Below are 22,347 nucleotides of genomic sequence, written 5' to 3' on the forward strand. Positions count from 1 at the left end.
AGTGAAATTGAAACATGAACCAATAAGGATGCACCGGTTTTGATTTGATTTTGATTCAATTTCAGTTTGGTTTCAGTTTCTCTTATCGGTTTACTATCGGTTTGGTCTCAGTTTGGTTTGGTCCAATGCCTTACCGGTTTTAATGCGGTGTGATTTGAATTCTATCTCACCGTCAACCTGAAACATAATCCAATAAGTTCATATAGATTTTGATTCGATTTGATTAATTTCACTGATTCGGGCTAGATTTTGACACCCTCACCTACAGGTGGTGATAGGCTTACTATTTCAGCCAGTGAGAATCTGGCGGTTATAGAAGACTTGCACCCTCATGGTAACCCCGTGGAGGAAGTTCAAGAGTCACCATTTACATAGAGAAGAGTCGATTCACAAAGCTTTCAACTTCGTTTAGACGTTGTCTCCTTCATAGTTGCAATCCCTTTTTTTTTTGGAAGTTCACCTAAACCCAGGGAAGACAGTTCATCCACCATCCTAAGATTCACAAACCCCCCATAGGTTTTAGTTACCTTCTCAAAGCAACCTCTTGATATCCCCGAGTGAATCTCAAGCCCCACGGTGGGCACAGGAAAAACCAGTCCCTTTTCTCTCACTTTGGACTCATTTTTGCGGCACTTGTGTTTCTTATTTAGAACTAAATTTTGATCTATTAGAGATGGGTGGGTTGCACGCTAACACTTGATGAGATGCAATCCAGGTTAAATTTATGCTCCGTTTGGTATGTATTATTGGAATGCATTTTTGGCCAATAATATATTCTAAGATCATATAAACAGCTGTCTCAGAATACAATCCAAGAATGCATACCAACACAGCTTTAGTTTGCATTATGCAATACAACCCCAAAACATTCATAGGCTGATCTTACATCCATTTGGATTGTATTCTGACTGCTGCAAACCCTGAGAACAATAATAAATTGAAGCAGTTAACAAAAGCTTGTTCTGTTACTGAGAAAAAAGTTCCCAAATCTTATTACATTGGGGACAAAAATACATTTTTCAAATCTAATAATCAAATCTTATAAGAGTAGGAAAGTCAATCTTTGCAATATTTCAACTAGTCATTGCAAGTATATTACTATGATGCACAAATCAACCAGTGAGTCAGCATTAATGGGTCCTTAACTCTTTATTTAGATCTCTCCAGGTAAAAACCGAGAGAAAGGAAAATTTAAGTAAAATCACAAAAAAAAAAAAATGAAATAAATTTAACAAAAAATTTCCTTTTTATGTGGCTTTTACTTGGAAACAAACAGGCCTTAACAGGTTTTGTGGTTGGTACCTAGTAACGAAGACCGTTTTAAAACCCATTTCTAAGGGTATGAGACTCCTAAAAATTACCAGCCAAGCAAGCTACATCTTCCCTTCTAAAATGTTCAGAAAACAGGCTTTCTTGGCTATGTATCAGAGTGTTAAGGGCAGAAAATGGGTTGAGGCTACCAAAGTAAATATCACCAATAACGCAACCATAAGTCCCAAGCCTGCACTAAGTCATTGCAACATGATTAAAATTATGTACTAAGTATCAACTGTGGTAGAGTATGTGTCAACCTAACGGATATCAGTTCCAAAGATGTTAAAAAAGAGTGCATCCACTAAAACAAAAATTTTACATACAAGTTTAAAACCCACCCAGCCCCTAAAAGAAAAATTACATATACCTCGCATGAAGTGTTTCAAGCAATAGGAATTTTGGGCTCCCCTAAGTTCACAAAAGCCTCACCACGGGCCAAGCGTGCTGTTGCTGCATCCCATGATACGAGGTTGTTCATGAACGTGTTCACATATTTTCCTTTGTCATCCTGCTAATACAACCCCAACAATTAGAAATCTTTATTCCACATGGATACAGTTTTCTTAACCGAAAAAAAAAAAAAACAAAGAGACAGAATTGGTAGTATACTCAAGGTATGTTCCAATCAGATACTGGAGAAAGAGAGTTCTAAAGATAGAATCATATGATACGGAATAGTGGTTTGGGGAAACATGCCACCTGAGGGGCCAAGTTTCCGTAATCCCAAAAAAAAAAAATGTAAAAAGGTGTCAAATCTCGCATTGTTATTAATCATACTCAATGTAGTTAAAATCATATAATATGGCTTTGTAATTAGGGAATACATATCAGCATAGGAGCCAAGTTTCCATACTGCAAAAAAGGAAACGGTGCCAATCATCAGTACTTAGCTAGTTCTCAGCCTGTAACCAATGTAGCACAGCCTTAGGATTTTGTTTGCCAATCATCACTACATATTCTAAAGTAATACCAATTAAAGATATCCCACAGCTTCAGTTTTGTTCGACTTATTTTCTTCTTCCGGCACATGTGCATGCACATGCATGTTTTTGAAGTTCTAAAAAACGGAAATCAATTTCTTAATGCTCTCATAAATAAAGTATAATCCAATGTCATGGCTATTTACTCTGTTTTTTTTTTTTCATTTTTCATTTTTCTTTTTTCTTTTCTTTTCTTTTTTAATTTCTCTTTTCTTTTCAAAACTTTTCAAACTTCAAATCCATATGCATACCAACAACTCCCACTCAGCCAGATTGGGCTTGGAGTATGCCTTTCCTAACATAACATAAAAAAGGGTTATGACTTTCCTAAAATAACATAAAAAAGGGTTACGACCTACCATATAGGTTGCAACAAGAATTTTTACATGAGAAATTTACCAGAGGCGATAAATACAATCTTCCAATATTGAGAAATCTTTTTATTAGACTCGGCCTCAATTTTGTAAACCCTAAAATAATAGAGACCAGAGGTTAAAATCTTCCTACGACTGCATGAAATAGTGGTCCTGACCCCCACCTAGACAAGTGGCAATTCTACAACAGATGCACCGATAAGATCTTTGCAGTCTCTCTATCATGACCTAGTTAATAGTAAATAATTTACAAGGGCACTTATATTTCAGTCGAAAATAAAAAGCAACAAAGACAACTTTACGTACCTTATAATCCAGATAATAAGCATGCTGCAAGATTTCAAGGAACAGAATACTTTTAGTAGTTGTGGTAACTAAAATTCCAAGTGAAACTACAAACTTGATGACTTACCTCCCACATATCCAAATTGATGATGGGCTGCACCAAAAAAAAAAAAAAAAAAGTCAATGCACCTTTAGGAGAGAAATGAACAGAAATCAAATAGAAGATGAGAGATTGACATACAATGTCACCCCAAACAAGTGGGTTGATACCATTTGATGTTTTAACCACTGCAAGCCTTTTCTCCTTGGTCTTCACTGTAGCAACCAAAAAATGAAGAGCATAGGCAAAATAAGATGATGATTAGAGAGAGAGTATGATCCCTTTCTTAAGTGTATGATCTATGAATTAACAAATCATACATTAGTGAGCAGTAGCACAGTAAAAAAGTCATGTTTATATTCAAATCGTAAATTGTACCTCATACCAATTAATTGGATTGCAGGACTGACAGATGACTAAAAGCCTAAAAGGAGGGGCAATTCATCATAGCTAGCTAGCCGTCTTCTCAATTCTTTTAGCCAATTTAGCTCTTGCTTTAGGCTTCCCATCTCAGTTCTAAATTTACGGAACACATATTTTGTATGTTTTTGTCATTATTTTCAACAAAACACAAGCTTAACAAGCAAAGAAAGCTTGATAACTCTACCATGGCAGCAGCCTTTTTAGGGTGATTACAGAGTCCTCTTAGTCTAATTTGAAGGTGATTGTCCCCCTCTCTCACTAGTCACTAGTTCTTTTGTAAAGTCTGATGTATCATGCCAAGGCCACTGATATGACCAGGTATACTAGGGGAAAAGATACATTTGTGTGCTACCATTGTAGAAAGTCGTCATGTGATATTCCAAGGTGCATATGCAAAATCTGTATCCCTGCCAAACTCATGAGCACACACACACAAACAGAGAGGAAAAAAAAGAAAAAGTTGGATATTTTGGGATGAAAGACATACTACTGCTCATAGGGAATGGAATTTTCACAAGTGTACATTGAAATGCAGTAAGATCAGAAGCCTTTAGAAGCTTTAAAATTGCCAGCTTTCCATATCTTGTCTGGAATTTGTACCCATTAAGCGCAGAAAGGATGAACCATTCATCTTCCCATTGGTCAAGCTAGCACCACTCTTTAGCTAATATGTGCATATTCAGGATTTATTACTTTGGGGGCATTTTCTTCTTTCCAAAAACTTCTGCTTTAAAGATCAGAGGGGTGTCAACAGGCCGGGCCAGCTGGTCTCGGTCGGGCCTAGCCGGGCTTGACCACTTGGAAACCTTGCACTGTGAACGCCCATTTAAGTAAACGGGTCTAGATTTTTGGGGGGCATGGTACGGTTTATAATCGGGCCGGTCGGTGTCGGGTTTTAACCCGGACACCTTAAACTGGCCTTAATCTGGCCACGGACCTATTTAAGTCTAAACGGGCTCTAAACGAGCTTTACATGTGCATATCCTAAATTTTTTTTTAAGTGGGTTGAAGGCCCAGAAATATTCCATTTGAATATTAAATCATTATAGAAGTCATTACAAGATTGATTCAATTAGAAAATTGGCATACCCCTGAAGTCTACATCTTACTTAAGAACTATGACACTAGATTTCCCGTTAGAAAATTGACATTATTGTGTTTGTGTCACTATGTCATATGAATCAGATCTTAACATCCAAGGGAATTCACCAAAAGCATCCAATTATGATCTAGATGAGATTTTTAGTTTTGGCTCTCTTAGTCTCTTATTATCAGTGGCAAAATAAGAATTTTATGAGGTATTAAAGGGGGTCGGGCTCGGGCTCGGGCTCGGTCTCGGTCTCGGTCTCGGTCTCGGTCTCGGTCGGGCGACAATGAGTCATTCCAAGTCGGGCCATAAACATGCCGGGCTCGATCGGGCACCTGACGGGCTAGCTACCTGCACCATGAATGCCCATTTATAAACGTGTTAGGATTGAGCCCGACGCGTTTATTAATCGGGCCGGTCCAAGTCAGGCCATAAACATGTCGGGCTTGGTCGGGCCTACCGGTGCGGGCTTAGAATTGACACCCCTAAATTTAAGATCTTACCATAAACATTTTGAATCAGATAACCAAGTTTCTTGATGACAAGTGTATTAAGAAACTCTTAGCTCCAAAAACAGTTGAAATAAGAAACATGAAAAAAAAGTAATGAAAATAAATATATCAGGAATTATTTCTGAACAGAAACTAGGGTTTCTCTCTAGAGACAAGATACAAATTATGACTGTCAATATGAATGTAAATCTAATGTAGGGACATGGACACCGAGTGTCAGACACAGAAACCCCTTCAAATCCAAAATCTGAGATCCCAACAATTCATTGATTCGTTGCTCACATTTGAAATATATATGATTACCTCCAAAGAAAACATTCCAATTGTCAGCTTCAAGGTTTTAGAAGCCGTTACTAATTATGAAATAGATACTTTTTTTGTGCTCTTGCCTCTTTTTCTTACATCACATGGTTAACGAAACAGGCCAGTCATTATACACATTACATAAATGAATTATGCATATGCATGTATTAGAAAATCTAAAATAGATAAAGGATAGAAAGGAAACATCAAACTGGAACCAAAATAAAGCAAGTTACTGGGAAGGGCATCTCTCAAGCAGATTTTACACAAGTAAACACAAATGAGTCCAAAAAATCATCTGGTAGCATCCACATGAAGACATGTGAGAAGCCTGTAAGGGGGAGTGATGCAGCTCAACCTAAGGCTGGGGAAGGAAAAGGAGTTAGCATGTGGCTTAGCACCAAGCATTAGTAGGATATAGTTTGTCTAATTGGGTTTATTAGGAATTTAATTTGCTTATTTTCTAATTTACTGTTACATTAGTCCTGGTAAATCATAAGGATTTGGTTGGTTCTAGTCAGTTTCTCATCCTACTGTTGTTAGGGGTGCAAATAGGCAATGATATCGGGTTGCTTTTCTTATTTTACATTTGCTACTTTGATTTCCAAGTTAAAATAGGAGAAGTTAAGGTCCTACTCCTAGACTGAAGCCTATGGATAGATGTAAAGGCGTCAACCCCCCCAACCCCCAAAATTTTATGCAAAAAAAAAAAAAAGTTTTCCGCAACTTAGCTACTGTAGATCCAGCACTCTGAGTAAAGTGGATTCTCAAGTGGTTTTAGTTGGATTCCTGCTCATCTATTTTTCTGTTCTTCTTCTCTTATTCTTTGTTCAATTCCTCCAATAATCCAGGATAGTTTCTTAACCTTATTTGAGATCTGCGGCATCCCTGTTTTGAGCATATATATCTCCATTAATTGCTGTTCATATCTTCCTGGTTACTAATCAGATCAGTCCAAAATGTAATAGTCATTACTCTATTATCTATTGATCAGCACATGTTAGTTTTGTGCTGCATAACCTAACGTACCGTCACAGTTGTCAAGTCGACTAGGCGACCCAAGGCGTTGGAGGGGCGACAAGGCTCCTGCTGAGGCACCCTAAGTGTAGTATTTGAAATATAGCAATGATAATTTTATATAATAATACTTATATGCAACACAGAAGCCATATCAATGCAATCAGATATAATTATGCTTGTAGTGACCTAATATGAGAAAACCAACGTATGTCACAAGGCCACAAAGCGATGCCTAGGCATCCAAGGAATCACCTATTTTGTACCCAAGAAGGCGCCCGGACACTTGGGCTTACTTTGGTTATCAAGAAATGAATAGAAAAGAAAAGAAAAATTCAAAAATTTTTTAATTTGAAGAGAGATATCTCTATGCTCAAATTCAAAATTTTTTGAATTTTTTCTTTTCTTTTCTATTCATTTCTTGACAACCAGGCCTTAGGTGACAGCTTTGACAACATTGCCTGCCATGCCCATTTCCATAACTGCCCATTTGCACCCCTCATATAATAAAAGAAATCTAAGATTTTCCCTGATTTGTGGGGCTGGAAATTAGAGTCACGCGATCAAAATTTCAAGCCCAGCAGATGAGTCCTCTTTGACTCATCAGTTTATCCTATTTGCCCTATTTTTGCCTTCATCTTTTTTCTCTTATTTTCTAATTTCATTTAAATTTTTCTTTCGAATTTAGTTGTGAAATTCCTTCTTTTTTTTTCCTCTCTTATTTTTGCCTTTCTTTTTCTATCACAGTTCCATATCTATCTCTATTTTCCATCTACTTGCTCAGTTATTTCTGGGATCGATACTAGCAGGTTCTATTTCCAACTCTAGGTCAACGCTGGATTACCAATCTGCATAATGGAGCATCCTACAAATAATAGAAATTACAAATTAAATGACTAAACTATTTCAAGTAGTAGGAACTTTGCAGGTACTTACGTAAAAGCCAAATCCAGCCAGAACCAAATAGTGTAAGGGCAGCATTTACAAATTTCTCCCTAAAATTGGTAAAAGAACCAAAATCCTTCTCAATCTGCTGTAGAAATCCTCCTCTGGGCATGTTGCCACCACCAGGCTGCATGGATTCCCAAAAAAAATCATGATTCCAGACCTGCAACCACAGTTTGAAAATTAAGTCAAGGTAAAGACCAGGCATTACAAACCTGAACCAGAGTTCAGAATTACCTTTATTTTGACCAAAAGAACAATGAAATAGTTTAGGATACCTATGACGGACCATAGTTTAGGATAACTACAAAGGACCAACTTGTGAATCTTGAAAGTCAACCGAAGGACCACCTCTTGGACAGGCTACACACAGTATGGGAAGAAGTACACCAAGTACGGAGATCCGGAACATGTCTTTTAATTTATGGGCCACATCAAATAAGCCCAAAAGACATCCCTATGGGGTAGAGCAAAGGCATTTATCAAAAATATTAATCAATATCCATTGAAAGCCAGCTGAAAGATTGTTTCTTGGATCTTTTAAGGACCAATGTAAGGAGGGACATATTATATTTGAATGGTTTAACTCAATGTTTGGTTTTCACCTCCAACCGAATCAGCCACAAAAAGCTTAATACGAATTAAAAATAACCATTCTTGACAGTGTCAGAATTTATTTCTTTGTAGATCCTCCTTAAAACACAGACTGAACCAAGTAAAGTAAAGAATATAAAAATTGCATGCATCAGGCATGTATTACATATTTACATCTCATTTGACAAAGTCCTACTGGGGACAAAGTTAAATTGGACAATTAAAATGAACTGACAATTTTTCAAGCATACCTGGGCTGCATTGTTAAATTCTGGTAAAGGATTCCCATTGTTGTAGGTTACTTTGACTAGTTCATCCAATGTGTACCCGTATAATAGGTCATTGTTCTTAAGCTGTTCATTCAAACCTTCCACATAATCATGATGATGCGCTCCCCAATGCAATTCCAGCATCTTCTGGCTAAAATGTGGTTCCAATGCATCCTAAAATTACAGGGAAAAGGGGAAAAAATAATAAGATAAAGAGAATGATGAACGACTGAAACAAATCCACAATAGAAACTGAAAATGTGGAAATTCAAGGTCCAAATCTGATGCAGAACAAGGACAATCCACCAACAAACGTAATTAAACATTGGGGGTTAATTCAAAGTTGGTAACTAACAACGTTGAATGTATTAAACAAAGAGATCAGGAAGAAGTTTAGGCATTCCTGCACCAGATTTACCACCTTCAGCAAGTCTTCCTTAGACAGACTACTTGAGACCTTAATCCACCATTTTTCTATTGTCTTTTCTAGACGAAGAATTTAATTACAACAACAACAACTAATCCTTATTCCAACTAAATAGGGTCGGCTAGACAAAGAATTTTATTGAAAATAACAATACTTAAATATGTGACTTACAAGTTTATATGGAGGGGTTGTCAGGCCAAAGAAAGCCAGAACCTTTGAAGCCCTTTGGGGCCCATCCAATTGTCCTTTCTTCTGCAGATACCAAATAACACAGGAGAGATAACCAGAGGATCACAGGATGAGTAAACATAATGAAGATAGAATATAAAAGCAGTTGCTCCTTGCAAAATAAATAACATAGTGGCACCTGCATACAAATAACCCAACAATCCCCCCCCACCCCCCCCCCCCCCCCCCCCCAAAAAAAAATAAAAATGGTCGAGAGACAATGCGGAGTTCAAGTAGTTTCTAATGAAACATTATCGAACAAGTGCCTCCCATTAAAAAGGAGGTACAATTTCTTCAATCTCTAAATGCCTGGGAACCAAAGTGTTTTAACTGATACATGGAATATCAGAGCAATAGTACACTGCAATTACATTTAGCATTTCAATTTCCTTGCCCAGTTCTAATTCCACCTGCAATGTTTAATCAGACAACTAACTCACTTATCGAAAAGTAGTTTAACTTGTCAGATTGGCCGAAAAAAAAGCCACATCCTATTTGAAACAATTGTCACCTTTAAAAATTAGAATCTGCACTAGATGTAGAACTCGAGCAAAAACTTCACACATCGTTATTGTTGGAAATTGAGGAAAATATCAATCACATAGTTTTCACACAACCACTGATGCAGTGTCAGACTGTCAGTCAAGGGGAAGAAGAAAGTTTAGGCGCAGACTGCCTAGGTAACTTACCTGAATTCGTGGGGTTTCAGAATTCAGAAGTCAGTACTTCTCCCTTTTCTTTTCTTTTTTTCTTTTTTTCTTTTTTAATTTGAGTTGTTAAGTCAAGTCCTAAGGTAAGTTGGAGTTAGAGTTTCAGTTGTTAGTTAATTTACAATATCAATTTGGAGACCTAGTTACATTAAGAGTTAAAAATAGCCACAGTGACAGGTTTACATTCAATTTTACTTTTGCTATTTGATTTCCAGTTGGAATATAAGGAGAAAGTCTGTTTTGAGGTGTCTATAAATATTTTATGCCGGCCATTGGCCTCCCCACTCAATTATATAGTTTTCACATAACCACTGATGCAGTGTCAGCCAAGGGAAAGAAGAAAGGCTAAGCATAGACTGCCTAGGTAACTTACTTGAACTCGTGGGGTTTTAGAAGTCAGGAGTCAGTTTTACTTCCCCCTCCTCTTTTTTTAATTTGACTTATTAAGTCAAGCCCTAAGGTAAGTTGGAATTGGTGTTTCAGTTTCTTTGTTAATGTTAGAAGAAACACCGAAGAACACGAAGAAAACAAACAGATTAAAGCAAAGATGACACAGAGATTTAACATGGTTCACACACCAATATAATGTGTTACATTCATAGGCGAAGTTGAAGACGATTCACTATATAATGGAAGAAAAATTACAATTGAGAACTCACAAGAACACCCAAATACGCAGCAGGAATTGTAAAACCCTAACTCATGAATCCCCAAATCACTATGTTTCTCTTACTAGCTCAACAAGACAATAAAGAAAAGAAATACTCCTCCAAGTCAGGTCGATCCATCGGGTTGCATATGGTCGGGTTGAACCATACCATGGGGGGATTGCAAGCCTGCTGCTACCATCGAAGACCTTATATAAAAATCCCAGTGGTCTCCACCAAAATGTTGGAGCAAGGCAATCTTCAAAGCGGGTACAAGAATTTGATACACACACAACAATTAATTTACAATATATCAATTTGGAGACCTAGTTGCATTAGGAGTTAAAAATAACCATGGTGTCAGGTTTACATTCGGTTTCTCTTTTGCTATTCTGATTTCTAGTTGGAATATAAGGAGAAAGTCTGTTTTGAGGTGTCTATAAATATGTTACAGCCATAGTTTTTAAGGCGCTGGTAAGGCGATGCCTTAGTAACGCCTTGGCGCTGATGCGGTCTAGAGATGGTAAGGCAGTGCTCTGCCTTATGTGAAGTGGCACCTTTTGGGGTTTTTTTTTTTTCAAACATATTTTAAAATTACTTGATGAACATTCCAAATATAGATTTTTTATTGGTAGGTGTATGGTTTTGTTAACATTTGAGATGTATGGGATCAGCTTTACTCCACCAAAAATAACCAAAACAAACAAAACAAAAACACGATTCACAAACAGGGTTTGGATTTTGTCAAGGGTTTTAAGAAAGGGCTTTGAGAAGGAATCAAGGAACAAGGAAGAACCACTGATCCAGGCGACCATTTTGCTCCGGCAGTGGTAAGCTTGCTCCGGCAACGGTGAGCTTCATTCTTCTTTGACAGGAGTAGAAATATAGTGGATGACCTTAGGGCTTAGGTACTCATTTTGGCATCATAGAAGTAAGTATAATAAATACTTATATTTTTTATGTCTTCTTTTCTTTATATTTATAATTTTGTTTCATAATTATGTATTTATATTATATGTTAATATGATTGATGATTGATGATTGATGATTGATGATTGATGATTGAATATTGATGATTGATGATTGATGATTGATGATTGATGATTGATGATTGATGAAGATGAACTTAGTTTATTCACTTTATTGATTTGTTTTCTTGATAAATATCTTACATTGGTATGAATATGAACATTTAATATCTATTTAACATCTGAGTAATAGGATTCAACTAGGATTTGAGCCAAATAGATTGGTTTTATAAAAAAAATTATACAGGAATGCTTTAGTTGATAAGGCGACGCTTTATGCCCGCCTTATCTCTAAGACGTTCCGAAAGACCCTCAAACGCCTCCGTCGCCTTACCGCCTTAAAAACTATGGTTACAGCATGGAGAATATAAATATAAACAATGTTTACCCTGTTTAAATATTCATATGACTCCCTTTATTGCTCACACATTTAGATAACCCTTTCCTTCCACTCCACTGACAAGTTTGCTATCTTGCTCATCAGGCTGCTGCAATCCCACACAATGTAGCAAACATAATACGCCTTCACTGTTAAACCCTTAACCACATCACTAGAAAGCCTCTGAGCTTCATAATAAATATAGAAATTGCCATTACAGTTCAAGAATTTAGCCTTAAATGAGAACGAAAATGCAATTTTCATTTTGCTCTCTCATATCAGTGTTGAAAACAAGAGGTCCGTAGAGGTTCTACATCAGGATTAAAATGTACCCCAGCTTCTCTCTTTTTCACAGGGAGGTAAAATAGAATTTCATGGGTAATAATATGAATCCAATTCCGCAGTAAACTACCACTATTGGAAAAATTCACGAAGAAACAAGTATCCTTTCAGTGTTCCATGAACAACATTTTCGATTGGGTTTTTACCGAAAATGAATCAATACTTCCATGCAACTGAATGTGTATAAACCCAGAAAACCAAAACCTCCAACATACCCATCAACAACTTTTTTGAAGCAAAATTATCATTTACGAACAATTACGAAACTATAGCAGACTAAGAAACATTCCAAAAAGCAGAAAGAGACAGATTACTAAACAAAAGAATTTACCACATATTGAAGCTTGGGAATCTTGAATGGCCTCAAAAAGTTGCTTGATAGAAGATGGGAGTTTGCAGGGCAAGATTTATTGCAACAGAAAGCCATTTCTGCTCTGCTTCACAAGGAATCAAAACAGCATCGCTGCACTAATATTATTAGAGTTTAAGTCAATCTGCAACTTGTTTGAGTGGAAAATGATAAAGGGTTATGCCACAAAGAGAGACCCTCTTAGTGGATTGGGAAGAGGAGGGAAGGTCAAGACTGAGGAGACTCGGGAGACTCAGGGACTTGGGAGAGAGAGAGAGGGAACTGAACTTTTTGATGCACCAAGTTCGAGTCTAAAAGATAGACGGAATCAACCGGGTTCTATGACTAGAATCCCCTTCCCATGAAAAATTGACTCGGGGTCAATCAATTTTAGGTTTGATAAAATAAAATCATACAGTGGAGGGAAGCTTTTTTTTTTTTTTCTTGGTAAAAGCAAACTTCAATTAGTTAGAAGACATGAGTTACACAAGGTCTCAATGCTCAAAAGTTCAAAACACGAAACCAAGGAGTGGAATATAGCAAATCCATTGTACATGTCATTAACGGGGCCTTCCAAGATAGGGGATGGGTGAAACCAATAATTTCCCTAGACATACAGTTGTAAACACAACTAACATAAGCATGGGCACATTTCTCTTTCACGTGGAGCGAGAAAACCATGATGGGCAAAAAAATGGCACTTGTCAGACACCAAGTATCACAGTATGCATGTGGCTCTACTCATGCCAGACAAAGCTTGTCACAGTATGCATGTGGCCCAACCATATGGCCTGAAAGAATGTGAAGGTACTAGAGGATTCACATCTTCCCACAAACCAACTGAAAAAACCTACCTAGAATTAGAAAAGCCAAAACACAACTGGAAAAATGTAAAAAAACCAAAACACAACCGACTAAAATAAGAAAATGGCCATCATAGGTGGCCAACAAGGCAACACAGCTGCATAGGGCAGCGCAAACCATTAGAGTCACATCGTGCATCCCTGCATTATTATCTCCACACACCATATACCTTCTTCGGCAAATAAAAATCGCCCACGCTCTGGTTCGTAGTTCATCCATGGTCACGCCGAAAGCTCGGTTGTAGATCTGAGCCAAGAACTCACTTCTGATGATGATATAGAGGCTGATCTTCAAGGCCTAAAGCACAACCATGGCTGCAGCATGGGAAAGCAATAGATCGGATCCCTAGATCTGTTCAAAACAAAATGGCGGCGATTGTTGCAGAAACATCGTTTGGGGCGGAGCGACAAGGGGCTGCTATAGAGGGCGGAGCAACAGGGGGCTAGCGCAGGTATGCAGCCAGAGATGAGGGTTGTCGTCAGCATCGTCGACGTTGTCGACATCATCAGCGTCTTCGACGTCTTCACCAGCACTGCAGCTTGCATGGGAGGAGAGCCTCCCAAAGGGTACCCACCGATGCTCAGGCTTCCCAATGATGGTCTGGATCTCAGAAATGGTAGGAGGGAATGCCGAGCGGTGATCCGAAGCAAAAAAGACCCCATGGTATAGCTCTCGGGCGCCAAATCGCTTTCCTGAAGTGGAGCAGTATTCCTTAGAAGGTTTCCGATGACGAGACACAAAGCAGATAGAGAGAAGGAAGAGTATGGGACTGATGAAGACCCTAATGTAGGTTCCGATCATAACCCATATGCAAAGACCTCAAGTTGTTTTTGACTGCAACAACATGTCATCATCGTCGTCATCATCATCGTCGGCGTCGTTGTCTCCATATCCGCCTAGAGGACAACCAAGGGTCATGGCGGAGATTGGGTCGAAATTACTCACACAGAGGAGAAAGGGAAGGTTTAGGTATACACGTCACTAGGACGGAGGGTAACACGCCACTAGGGGGGAGGTTTTAGAAACAACCTCTGTCTATCTCACCACACCTTTTTACTTCTCTCCTTGCATTAGGGAACTCTTCTTCATTACTAATACAGTAGAGGGAGGCGAAGTCATTTTATGCGAGAAAGAGAGAATAAGTAGAGAGATACTAACATACCCTACCAATCAAGGTTTTAGTTCTTAGTATCAGTATTGGCATCAGTCTCTATCAATACCGGATTGGTATCGGAGAGGATCAGTCGGTATTGGTCACTTTTGCCCTTTAGTTTTCAGAAAAAAGTATGATATTTTTTTACTTTTTTACTCTTGAAATGATACAGGTAGTCGATCCGGATCAATCAAGGATCGGGGATTGGTCTCAGCCGATATCAATATGATACGACTAATATGGCCGATACGATACCGATACTTGAAACCATGCTACTAATAGCTGAGAGAATTTTTTTCCTTTTTGGCTCCGTTTGTTATGTAGAAAAATTTTACGAGAAAATTTGATTTGAAGCATGTGCTAGCATAGTTGGTAGGATCTGTGCCAGTAGAATGGAGGCCTCTCATGAGAGCGGATCAGGTTCACGTACGAGAACATTCTAGTACGTCCCTGATCCATGGATTTGGAATCCATTTTCTCTCTCTTCATTTAATAGATTTCAAATACACAGATCAAGTGCATACAAGATCGTTCTCGTACGTGAACCTGATCCGTTCACGCCTCTCATGGGATCATGCATTCCATTCTCCTCTCTTCAATCGCCATGTGCTCCAATGTGTTCCCTTTTCTCCTCCATCTCTCTCTCTATGGGGTTTATGTAAGAAAAGGGTAACCAGGCAATAGGTATAAGACTTTGATAAACTATTATATTAATGGAAATATAAATACAAGTAAAAGATGACTTATTTGGTCAATTGATCCTCTGAAACAGTAGCAGAAATCGTCCCACTTAAGTAGAGTTGAGTAGTATAGTATGTATACTCTCTTTAAGGTATTTAAACGCCCAGTATATTTGAATGCAACCGGGTTGACTGTACGTTCTCACCTCCAAGATGAAACAACTCCCAAATCGACTAAGATGCACTCTAATAATCGATTCCAATAGGTATGTCCAAAAGTAATACTTAGAAACTCACAGGAAATCGATACCAAAAAGAAAACAGAGAACAGAAAACTTAAAAACTCTCACAATATTTTTGTACCCGAATACAAAAGATTTCTTGTATATATTGAATGTAGGCCTATGTATACGAATGGGGACACCTGTACAAGTACCCAAACGTATACAAGTGTCTCTTTGTATGGGAAGGGTATATGACTCATACGTACAGGTGCATGTACATACGTATGTACATTTATTGGGTACATACACTAATATGCATATCCCTTAAGAAAAAGTGTGGAGTAAAAAATTATATGTAGTAAAAAGTAGGTTCTTTGAACCACCCACACCCACACCCGACCCCTACCCTGACCTGGCTCGGCTCGGCCAGCAATTCAAAAGCACCCTAGGAACCCCCACACACGCATGACAAGGGAGAGTGCCTCTCCAAAGGGCTTGCACCCTTAACAAACATTCCCATATGTCCAAGTTTTCTTTCATCTCTAACCAATGTAGGACTAAACTTTGTGAGAAGTTTTAACTCCTTACTACTTCGCAAGTGCTAAAGACAAAATAGAAAAAGTACTTTTGGCAAGAAAGCTGAAATTTTAAAAGAAGACCATTTGAAAAAACTAAAAAGCTAAATTTCAAAAGGACCATTTGAAAAGGCAAATTTACCCATACTTTGAAACTTAAATTCCAACAGTTTAAAAAGCTGCCTTACCTATATGTCTAATCGGAATCAATCGATTAAAGCTCGTGATCGGATCTTCTTGCACCATGGAATCTTGTCAACTCTTTTGACTACCAACCCTACTCTAGAGGATGTTTTACATTTCAAATCTTCTTTTGAATCTTATATTTGTTTTCTTTCATTTCTAGGGAGCTAAACAGTTCAGTTGACTATCTAGCAATGAGGGTTCTGTCTATGACAGGCACAATAGTTTGGCTCATTTTTTTATCCTTAGATCCAAGATTAATGTTTGGCATCCATGGGTCTTTCTTATTCTTCAAAATAAATTTATTTTCACCAAAAATAAAGTCCCATGCTGGGCCTAGACCGATTATTATTCAGGCATCCATGATGCTTGGGTGTAGCTTTAGGGCTTTAACCCCAAAGGGGTAGCCGAGTTGGCAAGGAACCTTCACCTCAAGAAAAGTGTAGTTCTAAGTTCAATTCTTTTTACCTCTCTGGGGCCACTCGCACGAGGGTGTTAAGTGTTTTTTACTACTTTCGGTGAAAGTTGAATAGTTCTCATTCAATCCTGGTATGACCAAATTCATACGGTTGTGAGGTCAATATGGGCTCGCAAGACTAGTCAGGCCGAAGCCTGGATACCCACTGTCAGCACCAAAAAAACAAAAGTAGCTCTAGGGATCCTGATCATGACCAACCATTTATAGTTTGATTAACATGTTTATGGCTTAATCAACTATTTTATAACATGTTTATGATAAGGTTAGCTCAGTTAGCTTGTTTAAAGACCGATTATAAGTCGATTAACTTGATCTCATGAACCGATAACTGCCGAATATAAACATATCCATGCGTAGCCTGTGAGGCAAAAATAACTAAACAATATGGTAACAATGTGGGGCCTTAAATCAGTGAGAACTGGTTAGTCCAACAAGGACTTACCAATTGACACCCCTACTCTCTCGAAGTTCTAGCCCTCTCTCCCTCTAGTAGTTGACACCCCTACTCTGCCGAATTGAACCTAACCTGATTAATCCGAATAAACTATAAAAGAATCAAATACTTGAAATTGAAATAAAATGAACCAGTTTGATTTGGTTCGGTTTCGGTTCATACATGTTACAGCCTGAATCAAACCGAACTTCTTGAAACCCATAGTAGTTGTAGTTGAATTCTCATGCGACACTGTAATAAAGGATTATTATATTTTTTTATTTTAGGTATTAAATATTGGTGGTGGATCTCTACTCACACACAGAGTATAGATGTATATACTATGCACAACTTTTTTATCACATGGTTGCCTGAAATTTTTGTGGACATGTAGCCTCTAAAGTTCCTTATTCAAATGCCAAGTTTCAACCAAAATAAAGCTAACTAAGTGACAAAATAAAGTTTTAGAAATTTCAGGACTACGAGAGGATACATGGACATACGAGAAGTACAACATATTTGATAGAACTTGAGCAAGAAATTCAACACACAAGCTATACAAGATAGTTTCTATATATTCAATAATCAGAATTGCCACATGATCCTTTAACATGGTATAAATAAATATGTGACTGAATAATAATGTCTATTATATGCTATATAGATAACCTTTTTGCAATTTGATAGCTAAAACATTATAAGAATCCAAAAGCACCAAAAATAAAAAAATAAAAAAAAATTACATCTTTCATAATCTTTGAATTTTTATTAGAAATGAAAATGATAGTTGAATTATATCATTTTCATATGGGTTTCTACTATGCCAGATGGTTTGGTGGTGAAACTCATAATGAGTTGATGCTCCGTAGGATCACTAACATTTGTGTTAATATAAAAGGATCTATGCAAACTGAAGTGCATAAGTGGACTAGCATGAATCAAAGAAGATTTAGGTAAAAGAGTCATTGAGCAAACATATAAATGGAAGAACATAGACATGCACAAATGACAAGTGGTATGAAGTTCATAAGCCCAACAGGAATATTCAAGCTTCACCTCTATAAGGCCAAAGCCATGAAGGATTGAAGACTAAGGATCAAAGAACCCTCATGAAGATCAAGACTTAGGAATTAGTTTTCATCATGTAAATGTTTTTATTTCGTAAGTGCTGTAATAGAGTCTCAAAATTCCCAATTAAATCACTAAATGCTTAAAGAAAGAAACCCCACACCTATCCGGTTCAATTTTGTGACTTGCTCTGTATAAACACAAAAATAATTAGGTCATAGACGTTCGTAGTCAAGTGCTCGGACATCCGCACTTCTAGTTAGACATTCACATCGTTGCGTGTAGGGGTGTCAATGAGCCGGGTTAGGCTAGTTTTATTAGAACCCTAGCCCAACCCTAAGTTCTCTAGCCCAACCCTAAGTTCTCTTAACTCAACCCTAACCCAGCTCAACCCTAAATTAGGTTGAGATATCTCAGCCTAAACCCAATCCTATTAGGCTTAGCCCAACCCAATCCAGCCCTAATGGACCCTGATTGGCTTAGCCTAACCAGACCATCCTAGCCTAGTACTCTTTTTGTTTTTTTTTTGTGAGTACTATTAATTTTACTCGGTTGCTTGATCTTGATACATTGCAAAGGCTAAAGACCAATGTTTTTGTACATATGTAGATTTTGAAAACAAAAGATTTTTTGCGGACCTTTTTTTATGGGTAACTATTTATAATTTATAATATATTTATATTATTATGTACTTAATATACAAGGGTGGGTTGGATTGGGTTGGGTTGAGACCTCAGCCCAGGCACAACCAACCTAGCCTGGGGCCTGAAATTCTCAACCCTAACCCACCCTATGGACTGAAATCTTAGCTCAGGCCTTGTTTGGGCTCAGAGCGGGCTAGGATGGGTTTGGGCTGACCGAGCTTTTTGACACCACTACTTACGTGGATTCCAGAGCCAAAAAGGAACTTTTGGGCAGTTTTCATGACCTTTGTTAGCGGATGCTTGCACAACATTTTAGATGTCCGCATCAAGGGCATTTTTATAATTTTTCCTAGCAAGAGCCTTGATTTTCTGACATCAAGTTTTCCAATGAGATTCCATGAGACCTCTTCTATCGCTGTTGCCACTTATCCTACGGTGACAAAACTTAATGTCGATAGAAATTTGAGCAACGTGTCTCCTATTCTTGCAATCAGCAAAAGCTTCACATGGTTTTAACTAAAGCTTTACTTGATTGATTTGATTAATAGTTGCTTTAGTCCATAGGTCAAAGGGGACAATATCATGCCAAGGATAAGGGGTCAGGTTGTTGTAATAGTATCAAAGTGGATTGTCGACACCATGTGAGGCCACAACAGGGACGATGTGCCACAAATGGGAGAATCTCAAGCCTAAGAAACTGTTCATATCCATTGAGCTCCAAAGGTTGGGCAAAAAAATAAGAGAGGCGTTGAAGGAGACATGCTCTTTTGAGAGGCATTGATAAATTGTAGTCTTCTTACCATAGTTTGAAGAATCGAATTGTCTTGAATCAGTTGGATCGGTACCGGTTACAAACAAAGGGTAAAACAGTAAAAATATATTTTTGTCCGATCCAGATCGGTATTGAATTGGGATACCTTATTCCTTACCATGGTATGATTTATTTAATTAAAGCGGTGAGAAACCCATGTGCCAAAGTAGACAATATCATGCCAAGGGTAAAGGACCATGTCATTACAAAATAGCCAAGAGTGAATGACATAGGTTAGATCCATTACACATCATCTACTAAATTAATAGTCCTAGGAATATATGCATGTGGAATAAGTATAATAAATATTAAAAATCAACATTTGATTTTTTTTATAGGTCAAAAAATAATTCTCAAATCTGAATCCAAACATGAATTCATTTATTATTTTATTTTATCAAATTCTTAAATTAACAAAAGCAAATTATTCTGAATAATTCTCAAATCCAGATTTTACTAATAATTCTCCACCCAAGAATTTGTAACTTGCATGTCTTAAATACACATAAACATATAGAAGTGTCATCTAAGACTATCAATTCTTAATTAGTTAATGCAGATAATTTTTTTTTGCATCAAACAGCAACGTGTATATATGGGCTGCTCCAATGAATAACATCTTTTTTTTAATGGGTACTTTTTCTATCCAATTTTATGTGTCGGATGGGTTGGGATGGGATGGGGTGGGGTGAGAACTGAGAACTAAAAGGCTTGCACCTAAGACCTCATGATCATGGTTCTAAGTATTGATCAATCAAGGTTGATAGTTATAAGGCCGATCTGAATCGATTACTAGTATCATTTTAGTGGTAAAACTATAAAGAAAATGTATGTTTTTCGAAGAAGTAAAGGCAAAAGTGATTGATACACATTGATCTAATCCGATCTGATCTGATCTGATCTGATCTGATCTGATCCAGATTGATATATAAACTGATACTAATACCGATACTAATACCAATCACTAAATCTATGCTCATGATAGAATGGGCTTTTAGACAATTTATTTTTTATTTTTTTGTGAAAAAAAATGATGCTTCATGGTAAGCCCTCCATAATGGGCTTTTTGACAAAATTTAAATAGACTATTTTTTTTTTTTTTTGATTAACAAAAAGGAAAGAACCCATTACATAGAAAGAGTGCTACTTACCAGTTGCACTAAATAGACTTTTTTGAAGCTTAATTCCAACTTCTATACTTACCAGTTGCACTAAATAGTTATTCCCAAACCTTTTAATGGGAAATGCGGGGAATCGATTCCTTGACCTTGCCTTTCCATACTAAGCAGGTAGTCAATAGCCTAGTGAACTACAACTGACTGTGATAATGAATGGTATGGTTGTCTGCCTGAACAATATGGCCGAGAGACCTAAAAGCTGCCAATATACATGTGGGATCATTAAAATTTATTCAGTGACGTACGTGACAGCCGTGTAAGAATGAAGTGTAAGTTATTTTCAGCGGTAATGAATAATGATAATGATTTTGACAGGTATTCTTTAAAATTCAAATTCCATTTTTCTAAAATTAGTAAAAGATTCATAAAGTTTAATGTAGTCGATCCATTTAGTTAAGGTAAAATTACATCGTTGCTGTCGTTGTTATTATTGTTTCATGAGGTAAAGTAAGAAGCTAAGAGTGAAAACTTTTAGTATGAATAAAAATGCTGCAAATATGATATATAACATGTAAAAGTAGTATTTCATTAGAGAAAGATAGGAATGCCATCGGTATGCGATAAATTATCGAATAATATCAATGGGGGGCATCGGATGAAATACCACACAAGAGGAATAAAGAAGTTATTTTGAAAGAGGGAAGAGAGAGATAATCACATTGGGTGTTACTATGCAATATATTGATAGCATAGCCAATCCTTTCCTATATTTTTAAAAGGAGAAAAGAATATTATCCATTCAAACGCTATTGTGTTAAGACACAGGGAGGTAATATGAATGTCTTGATGTGAACTCTCATTGACCTCCCATCGGGGCCATGGACTAGGTAGAGTTTTGATCCCCAGGTGTCTCTACTATTTTAGAATTACTTATTACAGAATGGATGGAGTTTTACATAAGCCATGATGAAGAGGAATCCCTTGACCATGACGCTTAAGACGTGGGAGAGGATCATGAGGAACATACTAAAATCCTATAGGGATTTGTTGGAATATTTTTTTTTTTTAACTATTATCCGGGTTGTAGGAACTTTTTTGATACTTGAACTTGTAGCCAAATAAATAGAATAATTCACTTCCCCTTTGGATTCACAAATACCCTACTCGTTTATATATTTTCTAAAATATCATTTGAGATTCTATTTTTATGACTGCGAGTTTGGGTAGCAACAAAATTTGAGTTTGGATCCACTGTTCTTATGATCACTTAATCGTATATGTGGGTATTCAACACCTCACCCACTTTCTACTATTACAAGAATGAAAATTGATATATTTAAAAATAAAAAGAACAGATATTGGATGTTAACATATATGATTAGATGATTGTAAGAATAACATATCCAAATTTGTGAATGTAGGATGGTATAGTAAATCTTTCGATGTGTGATAAAGAAAAACGTTCTCCTTATAAAATAGATTGGGACACAGATTGAATTAATCCCCCAGATTTTACAAACAGACCCATGTGGCTCTTTCCTTGATCCACCACCATCCCACACAGGAGATTCAAATTGTTCTCCTAAATTTATGACATCCTACTACCCACCACGATTAGATGGATAAGGACTGAAAATATCACAGATCTTTCTCCCAGTCCATTAATGGCTTTCGACAGAGTCTAATATTTTATCATGATTCATTTCAATGTCCTTTACATTTGAAAGATTCATTGCAACCGATATAATTAATCTGGATAGCTATTGGATTATACACCTCCACCACCCCTCCCACGCACTGAAA

The 22,347-nt window shown here is 37.2% G+C and overlaps 1 protein-coding gene across 1 annotated transcript; it reads right to left on the bottom strand.

Annotated features, from left to right (window-relative positions):
- Window positions 1–1,514: 1,514 nt before the first annotated feature.
- Window positions 1,515–12,625, bottom strand: LOC122073152 (superoxide dismutase [Fe] 3, chloroplastic). Its single transcript, XM_042637686.1, has 8 exons — window positions 12,296–12,625; window positions 8,802–8,882; window positions 8,186–8,377; window positions 7,332–7,503; window positions 3,195–3,268; window positions 3,081–3,107; window positions 2,975–2,998; window positions 1,515–1,822 (listed from the first exon to the last, which is right to left on the bottom strand). Exons 1-8 carry the CDS (start codon window positions 12,389–12,391, stop codon window positions 1,697–1,699), a joined length of 792 nt encoding a protein of 263 aa, XP_042493620.1. The 5' UTR covers window positions 12,392–12,625; the 3' UTR covers window positions 1,515–1,696.
- Window positions 12,626–22,347: the final 9,722 nt, after the last annotated feature.

This window comes from Macadamia integrifolia, chromosome 3 (genome assembly GCF_013358625.1).
Source record: "Macadamia integrifolia cultivar HAES 741 chromosome 3, SCU_Mint_v3, whole genome shotgun sequence".
NCBI lineage: Eukaryota > Viridiplantae > Streptophyta > Magnoliopsida > Proteales > Proteaceae > Macadamia > Macadamia integrifolia.

Excerpts from the sequence above, each read along its gene's own strand:
- LOC122073152 (XM_042637686.1), bottom strand. The coding sequence starts at position 12,391 with ATGGCTTTCTGTTGCAATAAATCTTGCCCTGCAAACTCCCATCTTCTA. Across the intron at positions 8,378-8,801 it reads CAACCCCTCCATATAAACTT|GATGCATTGGAACCACATTT; the intron begins GTAAGTCACATA and ends CTGTAATTTTAG. Across the intron at positions 1,823-2,974 it reads CTTATTATCTGGATTATAAG|GATGACAAAGGAAAATATGT; the intron begins GTACGTAAAGTT and ends TTGTATTAGCAG.